The sequence below is a fragment of the Oncorhynchus clarkii genome, chromosome 9 (assembly GCF_045791955.1).
Source record: "Oncorhynchus clarkii lewisi isolate Uvic-CL-2024 chromosome 9, UVic_Ocla_1.0, whole genome shotgun sequence".
NCBI classification, from domain to species: domain Eukaryota; kingdom Metazoa; phylum Chordata; class Actinopteri; order Salmoniformes; family Salmonidae; genus Oncorhynchus; species Oncorhynchus clarkii.
The window spans coordinates 61,059,084-61,081,870 of record NC_092155.1 but is presented as its reverse complement, the minus strand read 5'-3'; the positions used below and the strand labels follow the sequence as shown (position 1 = coordinate 61,081,870).

At 41.6% G+C, this 22,787-nt stretch overlaps 1 protein-coding gene across 1 annotated transcript in view; it reads right to left on the bottom strand.

Annotated features, from left to right (window-relative positions):
* LOC139416677 (prickle-like protein 2) overlaps window positions 1-22,787 on the bottom strand; it is a 47,265-nt gene that overhangs the window by 20,508 nt on the left and 3,970 nt on the right. Inside the window, exon 2 of the mRNA XM_071165631.1 lies at window positions 4,636-4,718. Coding sequence (XP_071021732.1) covers window positions 4,636-4,718 — 83 coding nt within the window. The remainder of the gene's footprint in view (window positions 1-4,635; window positions 4,719-22,787) is intronic.

The window sequence follows — 22,787 nt, the reverse complement described above, 5'->3', positions numbered from 1 at the left end:
ACTCTGAGTCCAGATTAGATAGATCCATCCATCCCTCTAAGAAACAGATGGACACTGTCCCAGAATGCTTGCTCTGTGGTCAGTAATTAGTGCCTGAGTAATCGCCATGCCACCTGCCTGCTCTTACCAACTAATAGGGGAGGCTGGCTTTGAGCACTCGGTGTCTCAGTGTCACTGACTGGGACCTATGGGGTCACAAGTAACTTAATTCCTCCTCTGGTGGATGGGGTGGTGGAGCCATCTGCACCCTGCCTAAGAGGCCTCGGCCCCGGCCCAGCCTGGGAGAGAGCAGGTTGATGATAGATCACTGCCCTGACAGTGTGGTTAAACAGCCGAGCTCTTTGGTCACTTGCATGTTTGTCTTCCATGGGGGTAATGGGGGTAGGTGTTACTGTGAATGGGTAAATAAAGGAGATGCCATTTGTCCTGAACCCTGGAGTCTTTAAGATGTTAAACAGTGACCCCCATACATCTCGATCATTTAATCATTCTGCTCTGTGGTAACTGGGAAGTAACTGTGGTTCTGACACCTCCTGCTTAAAAGGATGAAACATCTCTCATTATTCTTGCCCTGATATCAGACTGGAACATTAAACAAAAACTCCCTGTCACCAGACCTCAAACCAAGTACCCTCTCTATTCTGCCAACATGTCTTTCAATAACTTCACCATACCAAAGATGAATATAACCACACCAAAGATGTATGGTAAACACATCAATGATATGATGACAGTCGCAGTTTTACATCTGGTTCTTTTATCTGGTTTGTCTGTGTTTTTAGCATGACAGTATAAAGTACAGTAGAGTCACCATGTGCTTTAGATTAAGGACTGTTTGTCTTCAAAGCCTGTTGACTTGACCTCAACACAGGGACATAATAACCAAGGACGCAAGCACTCAGTTAGAATAATTTGATAGAAATGAATACCGTCCTTGCAGCCTTTATTCCATATTTATAAACTGGGTGGTTTGAGCCCTGAATGCTGATTGGCAGACAGCTGTGGTATATCAGACCGTATACCATGGGTATGACAAAAATGTATTTTTACTGCTCAAATTACGTTGGTAACCAGGGTATAATAGCAATAAGGCACCTCAGGGGTTTGTGGTATATGGGTAATATATCACGGTTAAGGACTGTATTCGCGTTGCGTCGAGCTAAAGAACATATCTTAGCCATGGTATATGGGCCATATACCACACCCCCTCGTGCCTTATTGCTTAAGTAGAACCCAGTCTGTTTCTTATATCTGACTCTTTATTAGTTCAATCTGCCAGCCAGGGTTGGCTTATCTTCTGAAGGCCCAATGTGTGTTTGTGTATGCTACATTGTTTAACCCAGAACTCTCTTTCTCTCTGTCAAAATTACCATGAAATGTGGCTATTGTCTCCATTCTCTAAAACAACTAATACAGGGAGTACTTCAGAAAATAGTCAGAAGTGCAAGCTGTGTCAACTTCAAGCCTTGTGCGAATGTACAGTGCGTCAACAAAAATAGTTTTTAAATGTACCGGTCCAAACTCAAAACCTTCTAAATTGCCCTTCCTCAAAGTGCGTATTAACTGTATGAAGACAGTGAAAAGTCAGAGAGCCACCCCTCCTTCAACCCATCCCTATCACAGCGGGATCTGAAAGGGACAGGGAGAAGGAGGGAGGGAGAGATTCAGGGAGGGGTAGAGAAGTTAGGGCTTCATCACAGCGGTGGCGGCAGTAGCCGGATCTGAAAGGGGCTAATCTTATTAGGGTGACGGACAGGATTAGGACTAACTAAGAGACCCAATGGTCTGGACACACTGAGGAGGAGAGGGGGATGGGAGGAGTGAAGAGGATTCATACAGGGAGACTGCAAACACAGAAGAAAGGGGAGAGGAATACTAGTTGTTCCTCAGAAAGACACGAGGACACTGACTGGACACCTAAATTACCATAGGTGGTTGAAAAACACTTCAACAGACAGACACTAATTTTCAGGGGCACAGTGAGCTGTATACACTCTCTCCATATTTATTTGGTCAGTGAAGCTATAACTTTAATTTTGGCTCTTTGACATCAAATGTTTTATTTGAGGCGATAGTACAGAATGTCACTTTTTATTTGAGAGTTTTTATACATACACTACATGGCCAAAATGTGTGGATTTCAGCCAAACCCGTTGCTGACAGGTGTATAAAATCGAGCATACAGCCATGCAATCTCCATAGACAAAGATTTGCAGTAGAATGGCCCGTACTGTAGAGTTCAGTGACTTTCAATGGGGCACCATCATAGGATGCCACCTTTCCAACAAGTCAGTTCGTCAAATTTCCGCCCCGCCAGAGCAGCCCCGGGTCAATTGTAAGTGCTGTTATTGTGAAGTGGAAACGCTTAGGAGCAACAGCTCAACCTCGAAGTGGTAGGCCACACAAGCTCACAGAATGGAACCGCCGAGTGCTAAAGCGCGTAAAAATAGTCTTTCCTCGGTCACAAGACTTCTTTTAAAATGTGTGACACACCGAAAGACAGCGGCTCACACCTATATGTACACTACCGTTCAAAAGTTTGGGTTCACTTAGAAATGTCCTTGTTTTTGAAGAAAAGCTATTTTTTTGTCCATTAAAATAAGATCAAATTAATCAGAAATACAGTGTAGACATTGTTAATGTTGTAAATGACTATTGTAGCTGGAAATGGCAGATTTTTATGGAATATCAACAATGGCTTGCGAAAGTATTCACCCTCCTTGGCATTTTTCCTATTTTGTTGCCTTACAACCTGGAATTTGTATAATTTGATTTACACAACATGCCTACCACCTTGATGCAAAATATTTTTTTTATTGTGAAACAAACAAGAAATAATACAAAAAAAAACGGAAAATTTGAGCATGCATAACTATTCACCCCCCCAAAGTCAATACTTTGTCGAGACACATTTTGCAACAATTACAGCTCCAAGTCTCTTGGGGTATGTCTCTATAAGCTTGGCACATCTAGTGATGTACTGTGATTTTTGCCCATTCTTCAAGGCAAAACTGCTCCAGCTCCTTCAAGTTGGATGGATTCCGCTGGTGTACAGCAATCTTTAAGTCATACCACAGATTCTCACTTGGATTGAAGTCTCGGCTTTGACTAGGCCATTCCAAGACATTTAAATGTTTCCCCTTAAACCACTTGAGTGTTGCTTTAGCAGTATGCTTGGGTCATTGTCCTGCTGGAAGGTGAACCTCCGTCCCAGTCTCAAATCTCTGGAAGACTGAAACAGGTTTCCCTCAAGAATTTCCCTGTATTTAGCGCAATCCATCATTCCTTCAAGTCTGACCAGTTTCTCAGTCCAGGCCAATGAAAAACATCCCTACAGCATGATGCTGCCACCACCACGCTTCACTGTGGGGATGGTGTTCTCGGGGAATGAGAGGTGTTGGGTTGAGAGGTGCTGGGTCAGACATTTCCTTGATGGCCTAAAAGCTCAATTTTAGTTTTATCTTACCAGAGTACTTTATTCTATATGTTTGGGGAGTATCCCACATGCCTTTTGGCCCAGAAATGCTGTTGCTCCAGATACTCAACTAGTCTAAAGAAGGCCAGTTTTATTGCTTCTTTAATCAGCACAACAGTCTTCAGCTGTGCTAACATAATTGCAAAAGGTTTTTTTAATGATCAATTTGCCTTTTAAAATGCTAAACTTGGATTAGCTAACACAACGTGTCATTGGAACAAAGGAGTGATGGTTGCTGATAATGGGCCTCTGTACACCTGTAGATATTCCATTAAAAAAATCAGCTGTTTCCAGCTACAATAGTCATTTACAACATTAAAAATGTCTACACTGTATTTCTGATCAATTCGATGTTATTTTGATGGACAAAAAAATAGCTTTTCCTTCAAAAACAAGGATATTTCTAAGTGACTCCAAACTTTTGAACGGTAGTGTAGATATTATTATTCCATTTCTTTACTTAGATTTGTGTGTATTAGGTAGTTGTTGTGGAATTGTTAGATTACAGTGCATAGGCTACATGTATAATCAGAGGGCTCCCTTCAACCACAGCATGTCATGGGTCTCTGCTATGAACACTTTCAAAAGTTTTAAACGTGCTAAACCACAGCTAGCATTTCTAATGGTAAACCCTTGCACTCAGAGGTTGTTTGTGTGTGGATAACATCGACTCACACAAAGTGCAGCTGCTCTGTTTTTTTTGTTGCCTAGATTCTCTATGACCTTTTCTTTCACATTACTGAATGCTTTATCTGTTCTGGATGTGGTAAATGTGTTGTGTGTGGATAATGTTTGTTTGAGTCTATATCTAGACCTACTTTCCACATGGACAGTTTGGTTAATCAGCTCTCCAATCCCCAGTCCACTCTAACATATAAAAACACAGAGAAACCATATTGTTGTCAGAAATCACCTCAAATCACCCAATACAGAATGGAAGTTAGCCATGACTCTTCCTCAATAAGTAAGTTACAACCAAATAGCGACAGCCATGTGACACACAAGAGAGCACTGCCTGCACTAGACTGTGATCATACCTATCCTACTTATGAGTTATGACTCCAAAATGAAAAGGAAAGAAACCTATGGCATGAAATATAATCACATGAAACATCTTGAAAACAGTGTCGATTTTCCTGTGAGGAGTATGCGAGGCCTACCTCCAGCCATGCATGCGAAAGCCAGGACACTGGTCTCCACATCTTATACATGGTTGTCCCCGGTCTGGGTCTTCCTCCTCCTGCTGAAATCACCACAACACGACATTAGACACCCAGTATGATGTCATTCATGCATCACAAACAATTAGAATAAAATGATCAACAAATGCAGCATTTATTTATTTCACATGACAGTAAGTGATTGGGAGGAGAAATGGTCACGTGTCAATGGTCAATCCACAATCCACTAATCAAAAGCAGTATGGATGGTGAGAGGATCATCCTTGAGGAGGAAAGCAATTCTCTGGAAAGCAAAATAAATTCACAGAGATCCAGTGAAAAACATGGAAATACCCCCCCCCCCCCCTCAATTTGCACATCTGCAGTTTGATTCCATGATTGACAGAGAAGTAGGATTGTATTGGTTCAATATGTAATATTGGTCTTGCTCATAATCCATGGGTGTGATGTCATCTGTGAGTACATGCGTGTAAACAATGTGCATGACTGTGTAACAGGGTGTGTTAATAGGGTTGTGTATGTTTATGTGTGAACACAAACTCAGGGAAAAAAGAAACGTCCTCTCACTGTCAACTGCGTTTATTTTCAGCAAACATAACATGTGTAAATATTTGTATGAACAAAAGATTTCACAACTGAGATATAAACTGAACAAGTTCCACAAACACGTGACTAACAGAAATTGAATATTGTGTCCATGAACAAAAAAAAAGGGAGGGGGGGAGGGGTTCCTTTTCAGGACCCTGTCTTTCAAAGATAATTTGTAAAAATCCAAATAACTACACAGATCTTCATTGTAAAGGGTTTAAACACTGTTTCTCATGCTTGTTCATTGAACAATAAACAATGAATGAACATGCACTTGTGTAACGGTCGTAAAGACACTAACAGCTTACAGATGGTAGGCAATTAAGGTCACAGTTATGAAAACTTAGGACACTAAAGAGGCCTTTCTACTGACTCTGAAAAACACCAAAAGAAAGATGCCCAGGGTCCCTGCTCATCTGCATGAACGTGCCTTAGGCATGCTGCAAGCAAGCATGAGGACTGCAGATGTGGCCAGGGCAATAAATTGCTATGTCCATACTGTGAGACGCCTAAGACAGCACTACAGGGAGACAGGACGGACAGCTGATCGTCCTCGCAGTGGCAGACCACATGTAATAACACTTGCACAGGATCGGTACATCCAAACATCACACCTGTGAGACAGGTACAGGATGGCAACAACAACTGCCCGAGTTACACAAGAAACTCACAATCGCTCAATCAGTGCCCTCACTGTCCGCTGAGAGAGGCTGGACTGAGGGTTTGTAGACCTGTGTAAGGCAGGTCCTCACCAGACATCACCGGCAACAATGTCGCCTCTGTGCACAAACCCATCGTCACTGGACCAGACAGGACTGGCAAAAAGTGCTTTTCACTGACAAGTCGGGGTTTTGTCTCACCAGGGGTGATGGTCGGATTCGTATTTATCATCGAAGGAATGAGCGTTACACCGAGGCCTGTACTCTGGAGCGGGATAGATTTGGAGGTGGAGGGTCCGTCATGGTCAGGGGCGGTGTGTCACAGCATCATCGGACTGAGCTTGTTGTCATTGCAGGCAATCTTAACGCTGTGCGTTACAGGGAAGACATCCTCCTCCCTCATGTGGTACCCTTCCTGCAGGCTCATCCTGACATGACCCTCCAGCATGACAATGCCACCAGCCATACTGCTCGTTCTGTGCGTGATTTCCTGCAAGACAGGAATGTCAATGTTCTGCCATGGCCAGCAAAGAGCCCGGATCTCAATCCCATTGAGCACATCTGGGAGCTGTTGGATCGGAGGGTGAGGGCTAGGGCCATTCCCCCCAGAAATGTCCGGGAACTTGCAAGTGCCTTGATGGAAGAGTGGGGTAACATCTCACAGCAAGAACCGGCAAATCTGGTGCAGTCCATGAGGAGGCGATGCACTGCAGTACTTATTAATGCAGCTGGTTGCCATACCAGATACTGACTGTTACTTCTGATTTTCACCCCCCCTTTGATCAGGGACACATTATTCCATTTCTGTTAGTCACATGGCTGTGAAACTTGTTCAGTTTATGTCTCAGTTGTTGAATCTTGTTATGTTCATACAAATATTTACATGTTAACTTCTTGACCATACTTGAGACGCAGACGTCTCAAGTATGCCCCTGGAAATGCAAATGCGCTACGCTAAATGCTAAATGTACTCGTTACAACTCAATCTTTGATCAAAATTCACAAGCAGGGTATTGAATTAAAGCTACACTCGTTGTGAACCTAGCCAGCAAGTCAGATTTTTAAAATGCTTTTCGGCGAAAGCATGAGAAGCTATTATCTGATAGCATGCACCCCCCAAAATGCCAGCACGACACGTAAACAACAGATTTTGCGGTAGCCGGCGCTACCCAAAACGCAGAAATAAAATATAAAACATTCATTACCTTTGACGAGCTTCTTTCTTGGCACTCCTATATGCCCCATAAACATCACTATTGGGTCTTTTTTTCGTTTAAAATCGGTCCATATATACCCAAAATAGCTTTGTATGGAAGCTGTGTCATTCAGAAAAAAACATCGTTTTTAAACGCTGCGTAATTTTTTAAAATTAAAAAAGTCGACGATAAACTTTCACAAAACACTTCGAAATCCTTTTGTAATCCAACTTTAGGTATTAGTAAACGTTTATAATCTATCAAAATGATTACAGGGCGATGTATTTTCAATAGGTCTTCGCTTGCAAATCAATGGCTTCTAATGTCTTCATCAACTACATCCGGGTGAAGACTGGGAAAATGGAGGTCAGATAGATGGATTTTCCAACAATTAATTCAATTGAAAATGAGGACAATGGCGCCATCGTGTGGAATTTGTATGAATTTCAGGCAGGTCGATATTAAATTCTGTTCTCTTTTAACAACTCGTGGAAGTGACTTATGGAAATTATTTTTAGCTTTCAGAGAGCAGTTTTTCTTGCGTTTTTCAATGAAACACACGATCTGTTATAGTCACAGCCGTGATTTAACCAGTTTTATAAACTTCAGAGTGTTTTCTATCCACACATACTAATCATATGCATATACTATATTCCTGGCATGAGTAGCAGGACGCTGAAAAGTTGCGCGATTTTTAACAGAATTTTCGAAAAAGGAGGGGGTAGAAGTAAGAGGTTTAAGTTTGCTGAAAATAAACGCAGTTGACAGTGAGAGGACGTTTCTTTTTTTGCTGAGTTTATTAACACTTGTGAAGGATGCCCAGCGTGTGCGTTAAGGCAATAAACAGTGCACGCCTTTAAAAAAAATTAACCTTTTCAAATGATAGTCGCACACCTCCTGTAGCCTATCCCATAGGCCTATATGTTTTGATAAGGTTTGGATCACAACTAAAGTGGCCAAATAACTTCTTCAAATTAAGCACATTAATTTGCTTTGAAACCGGTGTAGAGCAGAACTGTATAGCATAGCATGGTCCCAGATCATGACAAACCCTCCACCTCCAAATCGATCCTGCTCCAGTACAGGCCTCGGTGTAACGCTTATTCCTTTGAGTATGTAAACTCTGGGACAGTTGTGGGATGCCATAGATCTCACTTTTTAAAATGTCGATGTTCCAAAGGTCTGCATCAGTGGCTTGTAGGCGATGTGTGGAAGCCAGGAGATGCTAAACGTGTTTCTGTAAACTAACAGTCAAATACAGTGTGACCGGCAGTTATTTGCTTGGCAATCACTGGCTGACAAAATGTCCTGACCGCCACAGCCCTAGTTAGAGGTAGGGGAACAGGTTCTCCTCCAGTCCAGAAGTAACAGCCCAGGCCCTGAGTCCAATCCCCATACAGCAGAACTACAGCTCCTGCTGGGAGTGGGACTACAGCCACACACGACCCAAACTATGTCATTTTGTGAATTCAGAATATCTCAAAGTACATTCAACAAACCATTAAAAAAAAACAATTTCTTTGCACATTAGTATTGGTGTCTATTCATGCAAGTCGTCTTTGAGAGTGTGTGTGTCACACTACTGCTCTATTGTGGTGTCTCTTTTTAGAGATGAGAGGAAGGAAACCGATACAGGAAGTGTGCTGCACTCTTTCCTTTCCCTCTCCATGTAGTCACTGTCTCCACTTTCCTTTCCTCTGACGCTGGCATCCTACCGCTCCTCTACCACATTCTGATGAATCATTTTCTCACAATAATGTGCTCTTTTCTTACATTTCTCTAAAGGTGTTGAGAGATACAGTAGATGATAAACAGTTGGTTCACACCATACACTAGGTTTCCCCAATAGAAGACCCGCGGGCCAAATTCGTCTCGTGGGTGATTTGATTAGCCCCCCAATTTTTCCAGCTCATAAAGTTATACTAGTACAGCGAGTAGCCATTTTCAGTGAGTGTGGACATTTACAAGCGAAAGAGAACGAGAGAAATTGCGCAAATGAACAAAGTTGTGGTGTATGCTTGTCTGATGGAAGAGCAGCATGTGTACACGGAGCAGAGGGGGGAAAAAATGCTAGTTGGAAGCACAGGGGAAAAAATGGCAGCTGTACAGATAACTCATCCAGAGGTCTTTGACTTCTCAAACATGGCAGAAAGCCACAACCCGTCTCCTTATTAATTCAGCCACATACTCAGCAAACTAAGAAGTAACTAAATACACAGCTGGAGATTATAGCACATCTTAGACAGTTATAAAATATCTGATGGCAAACATTTAGTAGAGAATTGCATACAAGTGTAACTTCATTACCTCATATGTGCAGCACAACAGAGAAGGACTCACCAATAGATATAGAATGCTATGGACTCACTAACGTCCGCATTCTCCAGTTGTACACTTTACAACGAACACATGACTGCCTGCTGTTCTGGGGAACTACAGTAAGCTTCATAATGAAGAATAATGTGGCAGGCAAATGAAGAACGCAATCTGCTTTATCTCCTAACTTCTTCCACGAGTTCACTGCAGGTATTTAAACAAAAAGTAGCTACAAATATTGAAATGTACTCAAAAACCCCAAAGAAATAGTTTCAACGGTATTGACGGTATATGAAAACCATCCTGTGGGTATTTCCAAATAATCCGGAATACAGTATATACTAGGGATGCACAATATATCGGTGAACATATCGGAATCGGCTGATATTAGCTAAAAATGCCAACATCGGTATCGGCCCGATGTCTAGTTTAAAGCCGATGTGCAAAACCAATGTCAAAGCTGACGTGCATACCTATATAACGTAGGTACATGATGTAATGACGTCACGCACTACACGTGCAACACAGCATTCCTAACCTAGCCCACAATGTCTGCTGTGTGGATCGAGCAGTCAAGTCGAGCAGTCATTTGAAAGAGTAAGGAAATTTCAGAGAGAGAACTCAAAAGGTGAAATCCATTAAAGCCAAGATAATGGAATTCATTGCCCTTGACAATAAACCGTTCTCAGTTTTTTTTGTACCATTTTTCAGATGTTGCCCTACCGGAATTACACAGTAATAGCGTCATTGCTATTAGCTTCATGACTGACATTTGGACCAGCAATATCAGCCCCATAAGCAGGCTGAGTCTGACAGCACAGTGGGTCGTTGAGAATTTCGTACTGAGGAAAGCCGTATTGCATGCTCATGAATATGCTGGTTGTCATGCCACTGCTGCCATTTCAATGGCATTTGAGAACATGTTTAAAACTTGGAAACATGAACACACTAGTTAGCACCATTCGAACAACTGACCCGAGGAATAAACTCATCAACTGTGCCTGCAGCAGACGTGATACCCTCTGTCATGGCATTGAAACATCTGTTCAACAAAACTGACTGGAATGTAAACAAATGTGCACAAAATTTGAGATAAGCTTCATGTGCGTATGGAACATTTCTGGGATATTTTCTTTTTAGCTCATGAAACATGGGACAAACACTTTACATGTTGCACTCATATTTTGGTTCAGTGTAGTATTCGTATTCTAATTCCTAATTTTAACGCCACCGATTCTGTCACATAACAGTGGAGTGCGCATGCCCATTTTGACTTCGTCAATGCTAAGCTAACCAGTTAGCTAGCAGCTAGTGTGTGACATTAGTGCTGAATAGTTTCTATTGAGTGAAGATGGCCCCTTTTCCCGACGAGGTGGATGTTTTTACTGACCCACATCGGTGAATGAAACAGTTGCTCTTGACAACAGTTTGCCCCGGCAACACAACTGCCCACACAGGCTGTGAACAAGCGATTCGGTGGCATTCTCTCTTTACTGTGTCGCCACCATGCTCGATGCTATGTACAATGACCGCTACTTTGATGCAGACAAGAAACAGGGTTTATGTGAAATGTTACATACACAGCTGGACAAGATGGAAACAAACACAGTGACAGTGCGCACCGAGGAAGAGGCATCACAGACAGACAGAGCTGGAACTTCACTGCTTGACATGTATGATGCAATCCTGGTTGAGAATGAAACGACTCAACAAACGAAACAGCACACAGCAAGTAAGTGAAAGAAATAGGTTTTGATGATGTTTTACTGGTAATGGGGACATACGTAAATACCAACAAAATAACTTTTTGGTCAGTGTGTGTGAGTGTGTGTGTGTGTCTGTCTGTGTAACCTTTATTTAACAAGTCAGTTAAGGACGAATTCTTATTTACAATGACGACTTACCCCGGCCAAACCTGGACGATGCTGGACCAATTTTGCGCTGCCCTATGGAACTCCTAATCACAACCGGATGTGATACAGCCTGGATCCGAACCAGGGACTGTAGTGACGCCTCTTGCACTGAGATGCAGTGCCTTAGACCGCTGTGTCCATGTGTGTATGTTAACTATTTATCTGTATTAGAATGCTTAAAAGGCAGCTAAAATGTTAAATATCAGGTATTAGTGTCGTTTTTTTTTAGCAAGGAAAATATTGGATATCGGATTCGGCCAAAAATGTAATATCGGTGCATCACTAATAAATCGCTAACCGCTACATACAGCCTACATCATTGTCACCATATTAGCTCTCTCTCTGTCTTGATCTCCTTCGTTTTAGAAGAAGGTATTTGTTCAAAACTGTTCAACTATTGTCTTTCTCTCACTTTGAGACGACTACTCACCACATTTTATGTACTGCAGTTCTAGCTTGTGCTTTTAGTACTAGATTATCTGATCCTTTGATTGGGTGGACATGTCAGTTCATGCTGCAAGAGCTCTGATAGGTTGGAGGACGTCCTCTGGAAGTTGTCATAATTACTGTGTAAGTCTATGAAAGGTGGTGAGAACCATGAGCCTCCTAGGTTTTGTATTGAAGTCAATGTACCCAGAGGAGCTAGCTGTCCTCTGGCTACACCATGGTGTTACCCTACAGAGTGCTGTTGAGGCTACTGTAGACCTTCATTGCAAAACAGTGTGTTTAAATCAATTATTTGGTGACATGAATATATTTAGTATAGTTTTATCAAAAAAGGAAAACTTTAATGGTTCACTATTTTTATTTGAATGAAATTCACTGAGGATGGTCCTCCTCTGAGGAGCCTCCACTGGATACGGTATCCCGCCCATCCCTATTCCCAAGTATCCCAATTTAATCAAGGTTTGAAATTATTCAGTTTTTCTCAAATTCTATATATATTTTTATTTTTTTATTTCACCTTTATTTAACCAGGTAGGCTAGTTGAGAACAAGTTCTCATTTGCAACTGCGACCTGGCCAAGATAAGGCATAGCAGTGTGAACAGACAACACAGAGTTACACATGGAGTAAACAATTAACAAGTCAATAACACAGTAGAAAAAAGGGGAGTCTATATATACATTGTGTGCAAAAGGCATGAGAAGGTAGGCAAATAATTACAATTATGCAGATTAACACTGGAGTGATAAATGATCAGATGGTTATGTAAAGGTAGAGATATTGGTGTGCAAAAGAGCAGAAAAATAAATAAATAAAAACAGTATGGGGATGAGGTAGGTGAAAATGGGTGGGCTATTTACCAATAGACTATGTACAGCTGCAGCGATCGGTTAGCTGCTCAGATAGCAGATGTTTGAAGTTGGTGAGGGAGATAAAAGTCTCCAACTTCAGTGATTTTTGCAATTCGTTCCAATCACAGGCAGCAGAGAACTGGAACGAAAGGCGGCCAAATGAGGTGTTGGCTTTAGGGATGATCAGTGAGATACACCTGCTGGAGCGCGTGCTACGGATGGGTGTTGCCATCGTAACCAGTGAACTGAGATAAGGCGGAGCTTTACCTAGCATGGACTTGTAGATGAGCTGGAGCCAGTGGGTCTGGCGACGAATATGTAGCGAGGGCCAGCCGATTAGAGCATACAAGTCGCAGTATGTTTGGGCATCTTGCAGTGTACAATTATGTATTACTATGTTCCGGCCCCCAACCATCCTCTCAAGAAAAAAAATATAAAGAAAAAAATAATAATATCAACCCACGGCTGAATGTAATTGGGAACCCCTGCCATTCACCATAACCTGATACACCCGGTCTTGGTTTGTGTGGTGTACATGACAATTTGTCAGTGTACTCTTGTTTCATTGTGCAAAACATTAGCCAGCCCTTCAAACAATAGAAAGGGAAGGATGGGGTAGTTAACAAAACAATATTTTTTAGATAAGTGAGAGACAGGGAGAGATAATCCCTGCCACGAAACAAGAACGGTGCCAAAAAACTGGAGACTCCCTCGAGCAATCTCACAAACTACACAGACATGCAGACATACCACTTATCCTTCTCTCTCACATACACACACCCAAATAAACCAAACCCATGTGATACGGGAATTGGAAGGCACCTGTGAATACCTGTTCAACTTTGTTCTCAAACCACATATCAGTACATAGGGTAAATGTCATGTTAGTATTCACGTCAAGCCAGTTATACCATTTGGGTTTTTATTGCTTGTGAAACTGGGTTATTATGATGGGGCTGCAGTGCTAACAATGCTACAATAGACCAATCTGTTGGATGTTGTTGTCTGTATTTCACTATTTTCATCAATGAGCCTATTCCTTCACTGAGTCCAGATGTTGTGATGTTTGTGTGTCATTGAGAAACTACACCACTGAGACACTTCAACACCAACCTACCAATGGCACCACCCCCCCTGCTCTGAGCTCAGATGCCCAATCTATGAACAGCATCAACAGGTTAGCCCACATGAAACAGTCACAAGCTAAGGAAAGAACATTGAATGGTTCACATACCATTTTATTGCATCTGGTGTGTGATTTAATATCTACATAAGGACATGTACATGCATGCTCACACACAGACATAATTACTCAAAGTTATCTAAATCAATCAGTACAAGGTAGAAACATAAATTAAAAAGTTAAACATAGCCCGTTTGAACGTCTTGTGTATACACACAAATGTAAAATGGCAAGAAGGTGGGGATAAAGGAACTGTACAAACGACTTCTGGGTGACTGGACCTTTCTGTTCTCATTTGCTAACAGAACTTTCAGACATGGTGACTGATCTCAGGGGGACAGGGAGGGGGAAACCCCCCAACTCTAATCACACAAGCCCAACTGTACGGAGTACTGAGAAAGTAAGTCCTCGTCAAACGTTCCCCTCCAAGTTGCTATTAATAAAATACGAATTCAAACATGAAAATATCTGTTTTGTACTTCATACCTTGTACTGAACACACACGCTCACACATAACTACACATAGTCTCTCACAGTCAGAGAGCTGACTCTTTTGTCTCTGGGGAATGCGGCGACCCATGTTAACACGTGTGCTAAAACAAACAGCTAGTGAAGCCACATTGCCCTCTGCCATACTCACTGATCCTTGACATGTGCAACTCTCCACCAGAGCATGGGACTTCCTGGGAAAGTGTGTCATAAATACAGAGAGAAAAACAGGGGAGGAAAATACCAATCATGTTGTATTGACAAATGGAAGATTAGAATACTGGGGTGAGAAGAGAGGAATGGAGAGAGAGGGCATGCAAATCATGCATTGTGGTTAGAGCAAATAACAGAAGTACTATATACTGTACAAAGCCTGCAGAGAAGGAGCATAAGTAAATGCAATAAAGACGCATAAAATGTGAGCTAACAACTGTTAGGCCAGTACAGTACTGTTCGGTTCAGTACAAGTGTGGTTAAATCAGTATACAGGGTATTCGGGAAGTATTGAGAACCCTTCCCTTTTTGCAAATGTTGTTACATTACAGCCTTATTCTAAAATGGATTTTAAAAATTAAGAAGGAAAGGCACACACCTGTCTATATAAGGTCCCACAGTTGACAGTGCATGTAAGAGCAAAAACCAAGCCATGAGGTTGAAGGAATTGTCGGTAGAGCTCCGACACAGGATTGTGCCGAGGCACAGATCTGGGGAAGGGTACCAAAAAAATGTCTGCAGAATTGACGGTCCTCAAGAAGACAGTGGCCTCCATCATTCTGACATGGAAGAAGTTTGGAACCACCAAGACGCTTCCTAGAGCTGGCCGCCCGGCCAAACTGAGCAATCAGGGGAGAAGGGCCTTTGTCAGGGAGGTGACCAAGAACAAGATGGTCACTTTGACAAAGCTTCAGAGTTCCTCTGTGGGGATGGTTAAATTCCAGAAGGAGAACCATCTCTGCAGCACTCCACCAATCAGACCTTTATGGTAAAGTGGCCAGACAGAAGCCACTCCTCAGTAAAAGGCACATGAAGAATCTGCAGAGAAGAATGGGAGAAACTCCCCAAATACAGGTGTGCTAAGCTTTTAGCGCCATACCCAAGAAGACTAGGATGTAATCACTACCAAAGGTGCTTCAACAAAGTACTGAGTGAAGGGTCTGAATTAGAGGTTGACCGATTAATTAGGGCAGATTTCAAGCTTTCATAACAATCGGAAATCTGTATTTTTGGACGTCGATTTGTCCGATTAGATTTTTTACACCTTTATTTAACTAGGCAAGTCAGTTAAGAACACATTCTTATTTTCAATGACGGCCTAGGAACAGTGGGTTAACTGCCTTGTTCGGGGGCAGAACAACAGATTTTTACCTTGTCCGCTCGGGGATTCAATCTTGCAACATTACAGTTAACCAGTCCAACGCTCTAACCATCTGCCTCACGAGGAGCCTGCCTGTCACACAAATGCAGTAAGAAGCCAAGGTAAGTTGCTAGCTAGCATTAAACTTATCTTATAAAAAACAATCAATCATAAATCACTAGTTAAGTACACATGGTTGATGATATTACTAGTTTATCTAGCGTGTCCTGCGTTGCATATAATCGATGCGGTGCACATTTGCGAAAATGGACTGTAGTTGCTCCAACGTGTACCTAACCATAAACAACAATGCCTTTCTTAAACTCAATACACAGAAGTATATATTTTTAAACCTGCATATTTAGCTAAAAGAAATCCAGGTTAGCAGGCAATATTAACCAGGTGAAATTGTGTCACCTCTCTTGCGTTCATTGCACGCAGAGTCAGGGTATATGCAACAGTTTGGGCCGCCTGGCTCGTTGCAAACTAATTTTCCAGAATTTTACGTAATTATGACATAACATTGAAGGTTGTGCAATGTAACAGGAATATTTAGACTTAGGGATGCCACCCATTAGATAAAATACGTTACGGTTCCGTATTTCACTGAAATAAAACGTTTTGTTTAGTTTCCAGATTCTACCATATTAATGACCTAAGGCTCGTAGTTCTGTGTGTTATTATGTTAAAATTAAGTCTATGATTTGATAGAGCAGTCTGACTGAGCGATGGTATGCACCAGCAGGCTCGTAAGCATTCATTCAAACAGCACTTTCGTGCATTTTGCTAGCAGCTCTTCGCTGTGCTTCAAGCATTGTGCTGTTTATGACTTCAAGCCTATTAACTCCCGAGATTAGGCTGGTGTAACCAATGTGAAATGGCTAGCTAGTTAGCGGGTTGCGTGCTAATAGCGTTTCAAAGTCACTCGCTCTGAGACTTGGAGTAGTTGTGTTTTTGTGGAGCGATGGGTAACGCTGCTTCGAGGATGGCTGTTGTCGATGTGTTTCTGGTTTGAGCCCAGGCAGGAGCGAGGAGAGGGACGGAAGTTATACTGTTACACTGGCAATACTAAAGTGCCTATAATAACATCCAATAGTCAAAGGTATATGAAATACAATTCGTATAGAGAGAAAGTCCTATAATTCCTATAATAACTACAACCTAAAACTTCTTACCTGGGAATATGGAAGACTCATGTTAAAAGGAACCACCAGCTTTCATATGTTCTCATGTTCTGAGCAAGGAACTGAAACGTTAGCTTTCTTACATGGCACATATTGCACTTTAACTTTCTTCTCCAACACTTTGTTTTTGCATTATTTAAACCAAATTGAACATGTTTCATTATTTATTTGAGGCTAAAATGTATTATATTACGTTCAAATAAGTGTTCGTTCAGTATTGTTGTAATTGTCATTATTACAAATACATTTTTTTTTTAAAAATTGGCCGATTAATCGGCATCGGCTTTGTTTGGTCCTCCAAAAATCGGTATCGGCGTTGAAAAATCATAATCAGTAAACCTCTAGTCTGAATACTTACGTAAATGTGATATTTACGGTTTCCTGTTTTTGCTTTTTAATTATGGGCTATTGTGTGTAGATTGATGAGGGGAAAAAACAATCTAATCAATTTTATAATTAGGCTGTAACGTAACACAATGTGAAAAAGTTCTAACGGTCTGAATACTTTCCGAATGCACTGTACTCAGCAGTGAAATCCCAAACATAGACGATAAAAGCACACTGCTCTCTGACCTTAAAATCAATGTAAACATTTATGTGAGTTGATCAATGCCAGGAGTCATATGTTCAGATAATGGTTCTAGGCCTTGAGTTTATGTACTGCATATGAATTCCTTTATAATAGTGCATAAACAAGAAACACAAGGTCAAACGCCGTCCTCATAAAGCTGATCCATTCTGCTCATGGAGTAAAAGCCGGTAGTAGAACAGTCCCATCTGTAAACTGATCCAGAAAGAAATGCATCCAAACCTGCCATGCTGGTTCTAATTAACTTCATGGTGCAAACAGAGAGAGAAGGGATGTTATCTGCATATCATTACCATGACGAATAACGTTTGTAATGGAAACTTCAGATCCATCATACAACTTTGGCTCCTTTAGCTTATTTTTCCATGAATGAAGACAAGAGCAGGGAGGAGAAATGCATCATGTGCTAGAGAACATGTGAAGGAGATGATGTCAAGAAAACTCTCACATACTAAGTCAAATTAAAGTGGATTATTGTGGGTTTCATGTGTTTCCTTCACATCTCCTAGAAAGAGATAATATGCATCAGGTTTATGGCCCTGCAGTGGGTTAGGCTATTTTGCTTTCTGAAGTAGGAGATGTGATGGGTGGGGACTGCTGACGAAGGAAGTGAGGTAATAAACTGCATGTGTGACATACAGTTGAAGTCAGAAGTTTACATACACGGTTGGAGTCATTAAAACTCTTTTTCAACCACTCCACAAATTTCTTGTAAACAAACTATAGTTTTGGCAAGTCAGTTAGGACATCTACTTTGTGCATGACACGTAATTTTTCCAACAATTGTTGACAGAGATTATTTCACTTATAATTCACTGTATCACAATTCCAGTAGGACAGAAGTTTACATACACTAAGTTGACTGTGCCTTTAAACAGCTTGGAAAATTCCAGAAAATTATGTCATGGCTTTAGAAGCTTCTGATAGGATAATTTGCATAATTTGAGTCAACTGGAGGTGTACCTGTGGATGTATTTCAAGGCCTATCTTCAAACTCAGTGCCTCTTTGCTTGACATCATGGGAAAATCAAAAGAAATCAGCTAAGACCTCAGAAAAAAAATTGTAGACCTCCACAAGTCTGGTTCATTCTTGTGAGCAATTTCCAAATGCCTGAAGGTACCACTGTCACGACTTCCGCCGAAGTCGGTTCCTCTCCTTGTTCGGGCGGCTTACAGCGGTCGATGTCACCGGCTTTCTAGCCATCGCCGATCCACCTTTCATTTTTCCATTTGTATTGCCTTCCTACACACCTGGTTTCAATTTCCTCAGCATTAGACGTGAATATAACCCTCTGTTCCCCCCCCATGTCCGTGTGTGGAATTGTTTGTTGTTTCGTGTATGTGCACGTTAAGACTGGTTTGCACTGGGTTATGTCAACTCATATTGTGTTTAGTGTTCTTAGTGCCGTGGGTTTTTGTTCGCCAAAATAAAAGGCTCCTTTGGCTACCCAGCTTCTGCTCTCGTGCCTGACTCTCTTACAGCCAGTTACACATACCTAACAACCACGTTCATCTGTACAAACAATAGTACGCAAGTATAAACACCATGGGACCACGCAGTCATCATACCGCTCAGGAAGGAGATGTGTTCTGTGTCCTAGAGATGAACGTACTTTGGTGCAAAAAGTGCAAATCAATCCCAGAACAACAGCAAAGGACCTTGTGAAGATTCTGGAGGAAACGGGTACGAAAGTATCTATATCCACAGTAAAATGAGTCCGAGATCGACATAACCCGAAAGGCCGCTCAGCAAGGAAGAAGCCATTGCTCCAAAACCGCAATAAAAAAAGTCAGACTACGGTTAACAACTGCACATGGGGACAAAGATCGTACCTTTTGGAGAAATGTCCTCTGGTCTGATGAAACAAAAATATAACTATTTGTCCATATTGACCATCATTATGTTTGGAGGTAAAAGGGGGAGGCTTGCAAGCCAAAGAACACGGGGTGGCAGCATCATGTTGTGGGGTTCTTTGCTGCAGGAGGGACTGGTGCACTTCACAAAATAGATGGCATCATGAGGTAGGAAAATGATGTGGCTATATTGAAGCAAAATCTCATGACATCAGTTCAAACTTGGTTGCAAATGGGTCTTCCAAATGGACAATGACCCCAAGCACACTTCCAAAGTTGTGGCAAAATAGCTTATTTCTCTAGGGTAGGGGGCAGCATTTGGAATTTTGGATGAAAAGCGTGCACAAATTAACCAGCCTTCTACTCAGGCCCAGAAGATATGCATATCTTATAATTAGTAGATATGAATAGAACACTCTAAAGTTTCCAAAACTGTTAAAATAATGTCTGAGTATAACAGAACTTATTTGGCAGGCGAAAACCTGAGAAAAATCCATTCAGGAAGTAGGATTTTTTTGTGTGTAGTTTTCTATTCAATGCCATTACAGTATCCATTGACTTAGGACTCAAATTGCAGTTCCTATGCCTTCCACTAGATGTCAACAGTCTTTAGAAATTGTTTCAGGCTTGTATTCTGAAAAATGAGGGAGTAAGAGCAGTCTGGATGAGTGGACCCTGCCGTGTCAGAGCTTTTTCATGCGCGCGACCGGCGAGTGCCTTTCTTGTTTACCTTTTTTATTGACAACGTTATGGTCCGGTTGAAATATTATCGATTATTTAGGCTAAAAACAACCTGAGGATTGAATATAAACATTGTTTGACATGTTTCTATGAACTTTACGGATACAATTAGGATTTTTTGTCTGCCTGTTATGACTGCGTTTGAGCCTGTGGATTACTGAAGAAACGCGAGAACAAAACGGAGGTTTTCAGATATAAAGATCGACTACCGAACAAAAGGAACATTTGAACATATGAAGATCATCAAAGTTAAGTAATTAATTTTCTCTCTATTTCTGACTTGTGTAACTCTTCTACTTGGCTGGTTACCGTTTGTAATGATTTGTCTGTTGGGCTTTGTTCTCAAATAATTGTAAGGTATGCTTTCGCCGTAAAGCATTTGTGAAATCTGACACCGTGGTTGGATTCACAAGAAGTTAATCTTTAAACCTATGTAAAATAGTTGTATTTTTTCTGAATTTTTATAATGAGTATTTCTGTATTTGAATTTCTGTATTTGAATTTCGCTAGCGTCCCACATACCCTAGAGGGGTTAAGGACAACAAAGTCAAGGTATTGGAGTGGCTATCACAAAGCCCTGACATCAATCAGATAGAGCATTTGTGGGCAGAACTGAAAAAGCGTGGGCGAGCAAGGAAGCCAACAAACCTGACTCAGTTACACCAGCTCTGTCACGAGGAATGGGCCAAAATTCATCCAATTTATTGTAGGAAGCTTGTGGCAGAACTGAAAAAGCGTGCAAGGAGTGTGCATGCAAGGAGGCCTACAAACCTGACTCAGTTACACCAGCTCTGTCACGAGGAATGGGCCAAAAATCACCCAACTTATTGTGAGAAGCTTGTGGAAGGCTACCCGAAACATTTGACCCAAGTTAAACAATTTAAAGACAATGCTACCAAATACTAATTGAGTATATGTAAACTTCTGACCCACTGGGAATGTGATGAAAGAAATAAAAGCTGAAATAAATCACTCAACTATTATTCTGACATTTCACATTCTTAAAATAAAGCGGTGAACCTAACTGACCTAAAACAGGGAATTTTTACTAGGATTAAATGTCAGGAATTGTGAAAAACTGAGTTTAAATGTATTTGGCTAAGGTGTATGTAAACGTCTGACTTCAACTGTATACACACATCCTACTTTAGTTACTGCCTATGACCTTGATATCAGCTTTATCTAAAAAGCATTTTTTGTTATTACAAGGTGGGGATCAGATATTGTGTGTTTGTTCTCAGGCTCATGCATGTCATGACTATGTGAACACAGCAGTCAGATAGATTGTGAGGGCCACAAAGTTGGGTAAAGGGTTGAACCTAAAAGCTGACCAGTGCCATCATAGTCATGTACAGTCGTGACAAAAAGTTTTGAAAATGACACAAATATTCATTTTCACAAAGTCTGCTGCCTCAGTTTGTATGATGGCAATTTGCATATACTCCAGAATGTTATGAAGAGTGATCAGATGAATTGCAATTAATGGCAAAGTCCTTCTTTGCCATGCAAATGAACTGAACCCCACAAAAACATTTCCACTGCATTTCAGCCCTGCCACAAAAGGACCAGCTAACATCATGTCAGTGATTCTCTCATTAACACAGGTGTGAGTGTTGACGAGGACAAGGCTGGAGATCATTCGGTCATGCTGATTGAGTTCGAATAACAGACTGAAAGCTTCAAAAGGAGGGTGGTGCTTGGAATCATTGTTCTTCCTCTGTCAACCATTGTTACCTGCAAGGAAACACGTACCGTCATCATTGCTTTGCACAAAAAGGGCTTCACAGGCTAGGATATTGCTGCCAGTAAGATTACACCTAAATCAACCATTTATAGAATCATCAAGAACTTCAAGGAGAGCGGTTCAATTGTTGTGAAGAAGGATTCAGGGCGCCCAAGAAAGTTCAGCATGCGCCAGGACCGTCTCCTAAAGTTGATTCAGCTGCGGGATCGGGGCACCACCAGTACAGAGCTTGTTCAGGAATGGCAGCAGGCAGGTGTGAGTGCATCTACTCGCACAGTGAGGCGAAGACTTTTGGAGGATGGCCTGGTGTCAAGAAGGGCAGCAAAGAAGCCACTTCTCTCCAGGAAAAACATCAGGGACAGACTGCTATTCTGCAAAAGGTACAGGGATCGATCGGACTGCTGAGGACTGGGGTAAAGTAATTTTCTCTGATGAATCCCCTTTCCAATGGTTTGGGACATCCGGAAAAAAGCTTGTCCGGAGAAGACAAGGTGAGCGCTACCATCAGTCCTGTGTCATGCCAACAGTAAAGCATCCTGAGACCATTCATGTGTGGTGTTGCTTCTCAGCCAAGGGAGTGGGATCACTCACAATTTTGCCTAAGAACACAGCCATGAATAAAGAATGGTACAAACACATCCTCCGAGAGCAACTTCTCTCAACCATCCAGGAACAGTTTGGTGACGAACAATGCCTTTCCCAGCATGATGGAGCACCTTGCCATAAGGCAAAAGTGATAACTAAGTGGCTCGGGAACAAAACGTCGATATTTTGTGTCCATGGCCAGGAAACTCCCCAGACCTTAATCCCATTGAGAACTTGTGGTCAATCCTCAAGAGGCGGATGGACAAACAAAAACCCACAAATTCTGACAAACTTCAAGCATTGATTATGCAAAAATGGGCTGCCATCAGTCAGGATGTGGCCCAGAAGTTAATTGACAGCATGCCAGGGCAGATTGCAGAGGTCTTGAAAAAGAAGGGTCAACACTGCAAATATTGATTCTTTGCATCAACTTCATGTA